The 14,485-nt window shown below is 34.9% G+C and overlaps 1 protein-coding gene across 1 annotated transcript; it reads right to left on the bottom strand.

The window, feature by feature from the left end:
• Positions 1 to 20: 20 nt before the first annotated feature.
• LOC117331511 (leucine-rich melanocyte differentiation-associated protein-like) lies at positions 21 to 8,442 on the bottom strand. Its single transcript, XM_033890255.1, has 6 exons — positions 8,279 to 8,442; positions 7,507 to 7,607; positions 6,966 to 7,092; positions 6,344 to 6,483; positions 5,384 to 5,595; positions 21 to 3,479 (listed from the first exon to the last, which is right to left on the bottom strand). Exons 1-6 carry the CDS (start codon positions 8,372 to 8,374, stop codon positions 3,400 to 3,402), a joined length of 756 nt encoding a protein of 251 aa, XP_033746146.1. The 5' UTR covers positions 8,375 to 8,442; the 3' UTR covers positions 21 to 3,399.
• Positions 8,443 to 14,485: the final 6,043 nt, after the last annotated feature.

A 14,485-nucleotide genomic window follows, 5' to 3' on the forward strand; every position in this document is an offset into this window, starting at 1 on the left:
TAGAAAACAAACAAATTACACTTAAAGCAAATTGTTCTTTTAATGCCAATATACAATCAAATTCTGAAAGTTCACTGTGAAAGAACGTATCATGACATCTGTTGTAATTAAACAAATACACAATAGTCAAAGTACAGTTCAGTATGAAAAGATATAGTTACTATTTTTAAACAAATGTAATATAAATGAATAACAGAAAATAATTTTCACTTACAGCATTTTTACTAATACATGTATACAAATGTAATCACAAAATTTGTAGATCTAATCTATTAGCTGGAACAGCAGTATACTCTTAGCTGCAAGAGCTTTTAAATGAATGAACCACTTCAGTATCACTCTGAAAGGGGACTTATTAAATATGGGTATTATTAAAAAAAAAAAAAAACACCTGTCAAGTAAAATCTCAAAGGTGAATAGAAATTTTCAATCAAGAAGGTAATTCAACAGAAATGTGAATTTGATATAAGGGAAATTTTAAAGTGAATTCAACAAGAGGATGATTTTAACAAGGTTGAATTCACAGGAAGTTGAATTTCACAAGAAGATCAAACAGGATAAATAATTTGAACTAGGTTGTGTTCATCTAGTAACTCCAAAGGAAGGTAAAATCAATATCAAGTATCACCGGACAAATACATACATTATTAAGAACGTATTTTCTTGCACTGTTCTGTATACGGTAATAGTCCCATATACAGCAAATCCTTGGAACCACGACATAAACTTTGACACTGGCTGGCTGGCATTAGGGTCCTTAGTCACACCAGGGTTAAAATGTAGTAAAACTAGATGGTACAGTACTGATATACTATCGGGCATGTTTTATCCATTGTAAAAAGATGTCAACAAAAATTCAATTTGCATCGAAATGGTACAAAGAACAGTTTAATTACAGTACAAACAGTTAGGTAAACAGCTGTCACATTGCATTCTTATTAATGAATATAAAATGACAACCTTTCAATAGTTAATATGTACATGTATAGTCATACTAATTGCTATTTCAAAATGTAACAATTAAAATCTGCAAATATCCCCATCTTTCATTTTTGCAATAATCAATTTTCAAATTACAGTAAACTATTGAAGATTCACAAATAAGCCATCCACAAACTAATACTGAAGTTTTACACCAGGGGAGGGAGCTTATTTGACGATAGATACGGTAATTATCTATTTATTAAATCATAATGTATGAATGTATCAACTCCAGACTAAGGTAGTTAATGAGAGGCTGCAATGTTAGATATTACAGCATGATCAACAGTATCATTACATGTACTACATACAGTTTACAGTACAAAAGGACAGGAGCTCTATTTAAACAATAACTCGTTCTCAAATTCTTCCTTCCATTTGGAAATAAAGATATTTATTGACAGGCCATCAACATACACTTCATAATATGATACAGATTACAACACTAAATATAAACAAGATAATGTAATACATGTAATACCCTAGAGTCTTAAAATCTGTACTTCAGTACCCTGTGAATCAGCCAATTTAATTAGATAATATACTGTACAATATAAGAGTTCAATTAGATAATATACAACATCAGCTATAGTATAGAGGTCACTTCAATATGATAACCTGGATCAAACATTAGAAGTACACACACCTGCAGAAATTTAACACAGGGTACACCTGTAGACATCTTACCCAGGGTACACCTGCAGAAATTTAACACAGGGTACACCTGTAGACAACTTACCTAGGGTACACCTGTAGACATCTTACCCAGAGTTCACCTAGACATCTTACCCAGGGTACACCTGTAGACATTACCCAGTGTACAACTGTAGATATATTACCCAGGGTACACCTGTAAACATCTTACCCAGGGTATAACTGTAGACATCTCGCCCAGGGTACAACTGTAGACATCTTACCTAGGGTACACCTGTAGACATCTAACCCAGGGTACAACTGTAGACATATTACCCAGGGTACACCTGTAGACATCATACCCAGGGTACACCTGTAGACATCTTACCCAGGGTACACCTGTAGACATCTTACCCAGAGTGCAACTGTATACATTTTGCCTAGGGTACAACTGTAGACATCTTACCCAGAGTAAACCTGTAGACATCTTACCCAGAGTAAACCTGTAGACATCTTACCCAGGGTACAACTGTAGACATATTACCCAGGGTACACCTGTAGACATCTTACCCAGGGTACAACTGTAGACATCTTACCCAGGGTACACCTGTAGACATCTTACCCAGAGTAAACCTGTAGACATCTTACCCAGGGTACACTTTCAGTCATTTTACTCTGGGTTCACCTGAAATATTTTGTCCAGGATACACGTGCACATGGTTTTCTGATCTAGATTATAAATAAATTCATATTTACTTTCCCCAAGAGGATGGAACTGTTTAAAAATATCTGAAAACCATGCACATCATGTAATAATTTAAGTTAAGTGTATAAAATACAATGTATTTGATGGAAATTCACAATGAATAATAGAACACAAATAACCATGAGTCTCAGGAAATCTTAACAGAATTAAAACCCCTAAACACAGTTTCCCACTCAGAACCAGATATCATAATCATACTGCTATTTTGGTATATCACCAACTTTTATCCTCCCAATACCACACTTTTTTTCTGCAAAATGAAAATACATACACAATGTCCATTTAAAAACTCATTTATGTGCTATTTAAGGCAACATTCATTGCAAATAATCATTTAAACAATGTCATATTCACTACTAATATGAAAAGCATTTTAAAGGCAAGCAAATTTGATGTAACCAGTATTTTCTTTTACATCCACCCACAGGAAACTGCCATATTCAACTCTAGACTCTAAGAGAGAACATCAAATCATTTAGGTACACTCAATTGGTACTTTTATTCACCATATTCAATCATGGAAAAATAGGATGTTACCTCAATCCTCAATTACTTTTTCTATATGAATATTTAATATTCACACAACAATTAATTTGCAATAAATATAAAAAACATCCAATATAAAATGGTTCAATGTGTATAATACTGCTATTATTTTCAAAGGGTTATTTTTTTGCTATTTCTGCTATTTTAGGATAGGTAAATTGTTAAAAAATACATACTGAAAGAAAAAAATTAAACTGAAAATTTCACAATCTTTAAACTTTTGGTAACACAGCCCAAATCTCAACTATCTGTAAAAATAGCAGACATATATATCAAAATTGAGAAACAAAAATAAAAATTCTGTCATGAACGGTACAATATCTCCTCTACATCTGATGTGAAATCGGAGGTCAATTTACTCAGCAGTGCTAGCATTTGTTCCCTGATCACAGAAAGTGAGATTTTATGTGGGTCTCCTACTTATATTAATGTTTTGGCACATCATGTGTTATTGTTGATGTTGATATTTATGACTACAAGTCATTGTTACGAATGAAACGGTTCCCTTCCGAATGCCTTCCATAATATACATACTTACTCCTTCCATATGAACCTACAAAACATAAAAGACAATAAGCTAGATCATGGATATTTGAACAAGCATAGTGAGTATTGCTAAAAATAGAAACAGTGACCTTAACCCCAAGAGATTATAATAAGTTTAGGGTGCTTTGTGTGTGAGAGTATAATAAGTTTAGGGTGCTTTGTGTGTGAGAGTATAATAAGTTTTAAGTGCTCTGTGTGTGTGAGAGTATAATAAGTTTAGGGTGCTTTGTGTGTGTGAGAGTGTAATAAGTTTAGGGTGCTTTGTGTGTGAGAGAGTATAATAAGTTTTAAGTGCTTTGTGTGTGAGAGAGTATAATACGTTTAGGGTGCTTTGTGTGTGTGAGAGTATAATAAGTTTAGGGTGCTTTGTGTGTGAGAGAGTATAATAAGTTTTAAGTGCTATGTGTGTATGATAGTATAATAAGTTTAGGGTGCTTTGTGCGTGAGAGTATAATAAGATTAGGGTGCTTTGTGTGTGAGAGTATAATAAGTTTAGGGTGCTTTGTGTGTGATAGAGTATAATAAGTTTTAAGTGCTCTGTGTGTGTTAGAGTATAATAAGTTTTAAGTGCTCTGTGTGTGTGAGAGTATAATAAGTTTTAAGTGCTCTGTGTGTGTTAGAGTATAATAAGTTTAGGGTGCTTTGTGTGTGAGAGAGTATAATAAGTTTAGGGTGCTTTGTGTGTGAGAGAGTATAATAAGTTTAGGGTGCTTTGTGTGTGAGAGTATAATAAGTTTAGGGTGCTTTGTGTGTGTGAGAGTATAATAAGTTTTAAGTGCTCTGTGTGTGAGAGTATAATAAGTTTAGGGTGCTTTGTGTGTGAGAGTATAATAAGTTTAAGGTGCTTTGTGTGTGAGAGAGTATAATAAGTTTAGGGTGCTTTGTGTGTGAAAGTATAATAAGTTTAGGGTGCTTTGTGTGTGTGAGAGTATAATCAGTTTTAAGTGCTCTGTGTGTGTGAGAGAGTATAATCAGTTTTAAGTGCTCTGTGGGTGTGAAAGTATAATAAGTTTAGGGTGCTTTGTGTGTGAGAGTATAATAAGTTTAGGGTGCTTTGTGTGTGAGAGTATAATAAGTTTAGGGTGCTTTGTGTGTGAGAGAGTATAATAAGTTTTAAGTGCTCTGTGTGTGTTAGAGTATAATAAGTTTTAAGTGCTCTGTGTGTGCGAGAGTATAATAAGTTTTAAGTGCTTTGTGTGTGAGAGTGTAATAAGTTTAGGGTGCTTTGTGTGTGAGAGAGTATAATAAGTTTAGGGTGCTTTGTGTGTGAGAATATAATAAGTTTAGGGTGCTTTGTGTGTGAGAGAGTATAATAAGTTTAGGGTGCTTTGTGTGTGAGAGTATAATAAGTTTAGGGTGCTTTGTGTGTGTGAGAGTATAATAAGTTTTAAGTGTTCTGTGTGTGTGAAAGTATAATAAGTTTAGGGTGCTTTGTGTGTGAGAGTATAATAAGTTTAGGGTGCTTTGTGTGTGAGAGTATAATAAGATTAGGGTGCTTTGTGTGTGAGAGAGTATAATAAGTTTTAAGTGCTTTGTGTGTGAGAGTATAATAAGTTTAGGGTGCTTTGTGTGTGAGAGTATGATAAGTTTAGGGTGCTTTGTGCGTGAGAGTATAATAAGTTTAGGGTGCTTTGTGTGTGAGAGTATAATAAGATTAGGGTGCTTTGTGTGTGAGAGAGTATAATAAGTTTTAAGTGCTTTGTGTGTGAGAGTATAATAAGTTTAGGGTGCTTTGTGTGTGAGAGTATGATAAGTTTAGGGTGCTTTGTGTGTGAGAGTATAATAAGTTTAGGGTGCTTTGTGTGTAAGAGTATAATAAGTTTAAAGTGCGTTGTGTGTGTGAGTATATTAAGTTAGTAACTAATGATGAGTGTCTTTGAGACTCTGTCAAAGTTCCCCAGAAGCACAAACCTTTGTGATCGTCCACTTTTCTCTGAGATTCGGGAAGGGGTGTGTACCCACCAGAATCCTCGTCCTCTTTACCACCTTCAATTAATGTCTCAGAAGTGCCCTTAATAATCTCCATAAATGGGCCAACACGCTTAGCTTCAGCCAACTCTTCAGCTTTCACAGGCGATGAGTCCAAAAATTTCAAATTGTTTAAATGAAACAAGACGTAATATCTGTAAACAAATTTTGAAAATTTTAAAAGGAAAATTAAATGAACAGCTATCAGTTCACAGTGAAAAAATTGTTTCATGTAAGTTATGCCTGTATCATATGAACTAAACATATGAGTTCATTCACTGGTTCAAGATGGTTCATGTAAAAACACAATGTATCGCCTGACCCTCATTTTTATCCTTAAGAAGCCCAGGGAGTCAACACATAATTTTAACATTAAGTAGGAGGTGGGCTTATAATGTATCACAATGACATTCAATTCTATATTAATCTTGAGAGTATACATCTCATCGTTATGATACATACGCAATTTCATAGAAAACAATTCAAGTCAGCTTGGGTAGTGCAATCCTTTGGCATATGACATTATGACATGCATCTATATCTTATATTTATATATAATTCAATAAAGTTAAATGCATTGTAATAATGGATCAAACTATTAGTTATTAGACATATCATGTGCTAGCAATTTAACTGAACTGGAATCACAGACGATCATAAAAATATCATCAATTCTATTTAAAAATACAAGTTAATTTCTTTATTTTGAAATAAATTGTATTAGTTATTATAGGTTGATGAATACACAAATATTCATTCTTCTCTTAATACCATTCTGACTAAATTTGTTATGAACCTACTATTCCAGGCTTGTAAAGTATGACAACATAATGATCAACTTTACTTCAATTCAGCTAGAAAAGTTCACGAAGCAAATCCACTGAGGGAAGAAATCTTTCCTACCTGTATCTCCTGTAATCTTCCTCGTCCTTCTCATGGTCAGATAACTGGTTCGGGCACGCAACGTTACCTAACATACTGAGATACCTCAGAGCAGGAAGGTTGGAGGCAAGATTCTGCAGTATGTTGCTTAAATTACTAATCTGAAGAATGTCTTAAGGAAACAAGTTCTCCAAAAGGATAGTTAAGATAACTTTATCCCCATGACCCTCATATCTTAAATGATATTTGATTTGATTTGTCCATCACTTTCATGTTGATATGATTTTACCAAACAGGACACTAAATATTTTCAAAAAGTAGGGGGAGACTTAAATATTTGCATCAAATGCATCTCCACTCTCATATAAAAAAAGGACTCTTCTGTTTTTGAGGTTGATAATCACCCCATTACCAATAATTATGAAATTATTTTATATCAAATTCAGATTCCCAAAATTTGCTATTTATTCTCCATTCAGCAATGTTTTGACAAAAAAGCCACACAATGTTTTTTTTTTTTTTTTACATTAGATTACCTACCATAAATACTTGTACATATACTTGTACATACACATGTATGAACATTTTCTTAAAATGTAATACTGATTATATTATATATTTTCTTTTTCTTTTAAAAGGATACTTTATTTTTGTTCATTGTAAGAGTATGTAAACTATTCAGCTTAGGAAATTGTAAATGTTCATCAAAACAATTATTGTCAAGTATTAACTCTTCCAGATTGACAAAATGTTCTATCCCATCCAGAGATCTAAAGAAAAAAAAAGAAAAAAAGGATAACTTCCCACAAAATATAAACATCTATGATTGTTTTCTGCAGAAGCAATAAATTCATTTCCTTCATCAAGAAAAGAAAAGTGTGGTGTTCATTATATTATCATTATGATATATGATAAATACATACTCTCAACTCACACTTAAATACAGACTTACCTGTCATAAAATTATGGGTACTATAATATTTTGACTTAATGAGCTCAAAGATTTCTGTTAAGTGCATTGCTTATACAGGTTTATTTGCTTGATATCATAGGCTCATCTATAGCTCTGCTTCTGATAGGTAAAGTTCCTTATTAGAACTACATATATACATGTATACTATTTTGATTTATCATTAACAATCATGATTATTTACAAGATATTAATCATAGAATGTTTATCTTACTGCAGTTGGTTGAAGCTCAGATCTAGTCTGCGTGTGATACTAGCGTAGTCATCAATTAGCTTTTGAGGAATTTCCTCCACATCATGTCCTATATATGCCAGCTGAAACACCCAATTTTGAAATATGTGAAGTGATGCTTATTTGTCCATTATGTTGAAGGGCTTGAGACCTCAGGTTAAAACAAAGTCATAATTCATTAAAGCCATACTTGACAAGCCTCACCTCCCCTATCTACATTTATTTGGAAGGATATTCTTGATATTTTTTTAAAGTCACATTTGTCAAAAAAATAAAGAAAAAATAAAGGCAATTTGTCTTAGTATGAAGTATTTTCTATAAACTACACATGCATGTATGTTTAATTGTGTCATGTAACTTGCCTATATAAGGAAGTAAAATGTCATTGCTTACATCATCAGCTGATCATGACAGAAACATAACCGATATACATGTACAAAAATGTATATCCATTGAAACTATTTTGGTTATCACCCATTCGATTTGTGATTCTTTTATATATCAGGGACATAGACTGTTTATAAAAAAATGTTCAAATTCTTCAGTGTATGCTAGGTTATCACACACCCAACATATCCCGTGACAAAGCCTCTGTATCTATATTGAAAACAATATTAGCTTTTGTATCGACTCAGACAAACAGAAAGTTGACTAGTCTAGATATGGTATAAGTAGGTGACAAAGTCAATTCAAAACGTAAATTCTGAGTTTTTATTAAAATGTCCATGATGAAAAAGAGTTTCCTAACATTTACCTGGCCCTCTACGAAGGTTAATTCATCTTCCTCTGTGCCATTTCCCTCTGCTTCTTCTGACCCACTAGGTTGTTTATCATCCGCTTCGTCCGCCATGTTGTGAATCACGTGATGAAATGTCTAGAAGTATCACGTGGTTGATAAAACGTCCTACAGGAAATTAGTAGCCTGATACAGTCTAGGCATGGTGACTGGGCTTTTAAATAAATAAATAAATTATATAAACACTTCGAAACATACAAATAGGACTTATTAAGTATGAATTAAATTTTTGATCAATATTTCCTAAAAGGTTAAAATATAGATGGTCTACATGATGTATACACGTCTCTGATTCAGTCTAGATTCTACTATGATATATTTAAACCATTCTATTATGCATATTATTTACTTCATCAGGAAAGGGCGTCAATAGTATATTTGTAACTTAATCCTTTTGCTCTTTGGTCATAAAAAATGTTTTAAAATATTATGAGGCAAATATATATATACTAAAACGTCTTTGGGAAATCAGAGACATATATACACATATGTATATATGTCTCTGGGGAAATGTAGATAAATATTAGAATTTTATTTATATCACCTTGCAATATAACCTCACAATATGACTTATGATTGATCTTTAATAAAAATGATTTGCGAATATTAGTTCATTTTACAAATGATTATATTTAATTGGGATTAAACGGATATCGCGTGTAGGTACATCTTCCGCTTTAAATCGTTTTAAGGACAGGGACACCTTAAGAAAACATTGATGTAAGGGTCACAACTTTGTTTCTAGATCCCTTTTCATTGCTTGTCATATTTAACGAATTAACTTTATAAGATAAAACACAGTTAATATCAAACACTTAGGTCATGTATGATTCTATTGTCCAAAACCTGAAATGTGCATGTTCAGTATGGGGCGCCGTTTTACTATTTATTCCCATTTGGTGATATCACCTATTCCAATTGGTGATATCACCTATTCAAATAAGTGATATCACCTATTCGAATAAGTGATATCACCTATTCGTTTCATTAAGTGATATCACCCATTCGAATAGGTGATATCACTCATTCGAATAGGTGATATCACTTATTGAAACGAATAGATGATATCACTTATAAAATTTCATAAGTGATATCACCTATTCGAATAAGTGATATCACTTTAGAATCAATACAAACGACTGCTCCCAAATAAGTATAATGGTACAGTAGATGTTGGAATTTTCTAAATTTTATAAGTGATATCACCTATTCGAATGGGTGATATCACTTAATGAAACGAATAAGTGATATCACTCATTCGAATAGGTGATATCACCAATTGGAATAGGTGATATCACTTATAAAATTTCATAAGTGATATCACCTATTCGTATAGGCGATATCACTCATACGAATAGGTGATATCACTTAAGAATTTTATAAGTGATATCACCTTTTCGAATGGGTGATATCACTTATTCGAATAGGTGATATCACTTAAGAATATTTTTAAGTGATATCACCTATTCCAATTGGTGATATCACCTATTCGAATGAGTGATATCACCTATTCGAATAAGTGATATCACCTATTCAAATAGGTGATATCACCAAATGGGAATAAATAGTAAAACGGCGCCCCATAGTTCAGGGGTCATGAAATGTTCCTGTTTATTGGTCATGAAATGTATGTTTTTAGGGGTCATGAACTGTTCATGTTTACTGGTGATGAACTGTTCATATTTACTGGTGATGAAATGTACATGTTTACTGGTGATGAACTGTACATGTTTACTGGTGATGAACTGTACATGTTTACTGGTGATGAGATGTTCATATTTACTGGTGATGAACTGTTCATATTTACTGGTGATGAAATGTTCATATTTATTGGTGATGAAATGTTCATATTTACTGGTCACGAAATGTACGTGATTACTGGTCACGAAATGTACATGTTTACTGGTCACGAAATGAACATGTTTACTAGTAATGGAGAAGGTATTTGTTTACTGGTCACGAAATTTGTTAATGAGAATAAAATATGCAACCAACGAAAGGGAAATCGACCAACCACTATCTAGGTGTTCTTGTTCAATTTGAACTTTACAATTCTTTTGCCTCGTATTTGTAAGTGAAAACTCTTCCCGGAAAGAATTCAATACAAGTTACCCGGTACTTATTAAAAATTAGTGTACAGAGACAGTTTTAAGGTGAAAGCGGTGTATCATTTCAGAAAAACAAACTGAAATAAAAATAACCAAGAAAAGTGGTCGGGTAAAACCCTGACAATCACTATTCGGAGATACGTATTACGGTACTGATCTTGTGGATGTGAATATTGTTCTTCGATTGAGCATTACAGGTAGTATATATACGGTTTGTTTTATCTGTCTACAACACTTTTACCCAACTTGAATGCATTTCTGTTCACATTCTCCAGTGAAAAAAAATGTCCTTATTTCAACCATTATCATGAGAGGTGGGGAGCCTGAACTATTAATGAAATATGCGGCGTCACCGACATGTCCGGATTCAGATTCTCCGGATCGACACATAGTTTGATGACATCACAATCATTGTGACGTCATAATCAATCACACGTGATTTACCCATCGCAACCACGCATATTAGCAGCGCGCTGATGATTTATCTATAATTTTCACATCTAAGATGTCGTTACTGTCCCTCCCCTCGCACGGGAAGGACAGATTTACCAAAAGAGGTCGAGTACCGAACATCGGACTGCAGCATTCATTAGATAGTGCCGGTCCTGACAGGGGTATCAGACAACCAGGAGGTCTGAGTCAGTTGTCTACAAATGCAGACGGGAGTCTGACGCGCAGAAAAGCTTTGGCACCGCTCAGCAGCGCAGAAAACGTCAAAGTCCCGATCGGAGACCCATTTAAGAAGACCAGTAAGATTCCAGGAATACCTGGAGGTAGTCTCTCTAAAACAAAGAGACATGACAGCGATGCACCAAAGAGTGCCTTTGATTTTGAACCCCCAACAAAGGATCCATTCACAAAAGCCACAAAGGACCCCTTCACAAAAGCCGCAAAGATCCCTGGAATATTGGGAAGTGAACTCAGTCAGACCAAGAGGCATGATCATGATGAACTGAAAAAGTTTCATGGACACTGGATTACCAACAAAGGATCCATTCACAAGAGGCGTAAAGGACCCCTTCACAAAAGCCGCAAAGATCCCTGGAATATTGGGAAGTGAACTCAGTCAGACCAAGAGGCATGATCATGATGAACTGAAAAGTGTCATGGACACTGGATTACCAACAAAGGATCCATTCGCAAAAGGCGTAAAGGACCCATTCACAAAAGCCGCAAAGATCCCTGGAATATTGGGAAGTGAACTCAGTCAGACCAAGAGGCATGATCATGATGAACTGAAAAGTGTCATGGACACTGGATTACCAACAAAGGATCCATTCACAAAAGGCGTAAAGGACCCCTTCACAAAAGCCGCAAAGATCCCTGGAATATTGGGGAGTGAACTGAGTCAGACCAAGAGGCATGATCATGTTGAACCAAAAGGTGGCATGGACACTGGATTACCAACAAAGGATCCATTCACAAAAGCCGCAAAGATCCCTGGAATATTGGGAAGCGAACTCGGCAAAACAAATAGGCATGATCAGGATGGACAACCCAGTAGTTTTGATCAAGGGCAGCGACATTCACTGGATGCGGATCAACCCTCTCTCCAGCCTGCTGGAAGCCTTAGTAAATTGTCAATGGAATCCGACGGTTCTCTTACGCGCCGGAAATCTTTGGCACCTATTGGAAGTGGAAGTGACAACGATGTTACACCTGGAGAGTTGCTCCAGAAAGCCTCCAAAATTCAAAGTACAGTTGGAAGCAAAACAGGACACTCGAAAAAACAGAGACAAGAGATGGACACCCGCAAAAACATCGATACACGTGTTAGCGGAAACTCTGGCGGTATGTTAAGAGATGAAGACTCCAATGGCTACTCATACCAAAGTACAGACGAGGAGGAGTTTTACAAACAGCACATACTGGCACAAGAACGGCTCCGGACACACGGTGACCAACAGCCACAAGGGCAGTCCCGTGAAACAAGGCGATGAACAGGCACGAGAGGCAAGGGAGTTAAAGGAGGGTCAGGATGTAGATCAGAACACTGCCGGAAATATCAGCAAGAAAACAAAGAAGAAAGGCAAGAAGGACAAAGGAAAAAAGAAAGAAACATCAACTGTATGGCCTAACATGTCAAGAGGACACAAGTTTGAGGATTTGCCATACTTTCGTCAAATCAGAATGAGGTACCCGGAATATCCTCACAGCGGACTGCCTGACTGGGCCAAGTACTACCCAACCCCACCGGGGTATGAGAAGATGCCTATACCCGAAATGTACCAAGGTGGACGCACACCATACGAAATGCCTGCCGGATACGAAGAAATGTACGGGTCCGAAGGATTCCCATACGGAGGTTACGAAGGAATGCACGGGGCAGGTGGATTGCCACACGGAGGTTATGAAGGAGTGCAATATGGTGGTCATGCCGGTGGCATGAAATACCAGTAAGGTTGTTATAAGAAGGATATCGGGGACCAGGGGTGAGTTATTTGTAATTATCATCAAAATGGCGAAATTATATCCGTTTATGTAAAATGCGTACGCTATTATGAAATTTAAATGAGGCTAACACAGACGTTCGTATTATATAAAGACAAATGACATCCACAAGAACCAACTTTTCATCATAGTAAGTTACAGTTTTACGAATCTCTTATATATGTTTTTTAGAATTAGAATTAGTTGATGAAATAAGCGACCTGATTTTATATGTTTCTTCAGGATTTTTGAAGATTTGTTTTAAAGAATGCATGCATATTTTGTTTATCTCTGTTAATAGTATAAGAGGACATCAGAGAAAACACCAAAAATCAGAAAGACTGCAGTCCCCGGAAATAGTCATGACCCACAGGAAAATGATATACCGGAATCAGATGCTTTCCATTCGTGTCATCCGTGCCTCTCGGCAAGAGCGGGTTTTCCGTGCTTGTCTCAAAGTTCTGAAGATGTCTGATTGGCCATCACGGTATCAGCTGAATATCACGCAAAGTAACGTCTCAAGAAAACTTCAAAACGTAGAAACAACTGAAAAATGAAATATGCTTAAATAATTTGCAAAAATAATTTTAATTGGAAAGGGGGTGGAAAAAAACAACAAAAAAACAGGTGTAATTAAGCGTATTAATAAGCTCTGTCAATATTGTAGATATGAATATAAAATTTATCAGAAAATTGTATTACTTTACCAATATGTAAAATGTAGTATATGTATAACTAAGTAGAAGTGGCTGGAAATGTTAAAAATAAGAACATTTGTATTTACATTGGAAAATAATTACAGTAAAGCCATTTTTGATAATCATGGTCGATAATAGGTAGTTGTATGACTTAGAAAATTGTTGATGAATTATGCTAATCTCGGGAGGTGATAGTAGGGCTTAGGTTTTTTTTAATTGGCTAACGATTGAGCTCTTTGTCTATATATCATGCTTATCTCTGTAAATAATGGTGGGGCATATTAGCCCTATGATGGCAGATTATCTTAGAGGAAAATTGTTGAAAAGAGCTTTTGTTGAAGCATCATGCTTATCGTAGAAGATAATTTTAGAGATGTGCTCTTTATAGATGGATCATGCTTATCTTCTGATCTTTGTAGGTAATCATGGAATTAAAATGTGGATCAGACATATTTTGCTAGATACTTGTATAAACGAACTCTGTTTACGTGATTCTATATATTAATCTTTTTTATGTAATTGTAGAGAAGTTCTTTGTTCAAAGACAATGTTTTATCAAATGGACCATACTTATTTCTGTAAATAATTATAGAGATGAGCTCTTTGTATGCAGATCATGCTTATTTTAGTTGGTAGTTATAGAGATGAGCTCTTTATATGTGGATAATACCTATTTTAGTAGGTAGTTATAGAGATGAGCTCTTTGTATGTGGATAATACCTATTTTAGTAGGTAGTTATAGAGATGAGCTCTCTGTATGTGGATCATACTTATTTTAGTAGGTAGTTATAGAGATGAGCTCTTTGTATGTGGATAATACCTATTTTAGTAGGTAGCTATAGAGCTGAGCTCTTTGTATGTGGATCGTGCTCATTTTATCAGGCGTTTATAAAGATGAACTCTATGTGGATCATACCTATTTTAGTAGG

This window comes from Pecten maximus, chromosome 1, assembly GCF_902652985.1.
Source record: "Pecten maximus chromosome 1, xPecMax1.1, whole genome shotgun sequence".
NCBI lineage: Eukaryota > Metazoa > Mollusca > Bivalvia > Pectinida > Pectinidae > Pecten > Pecten maximus.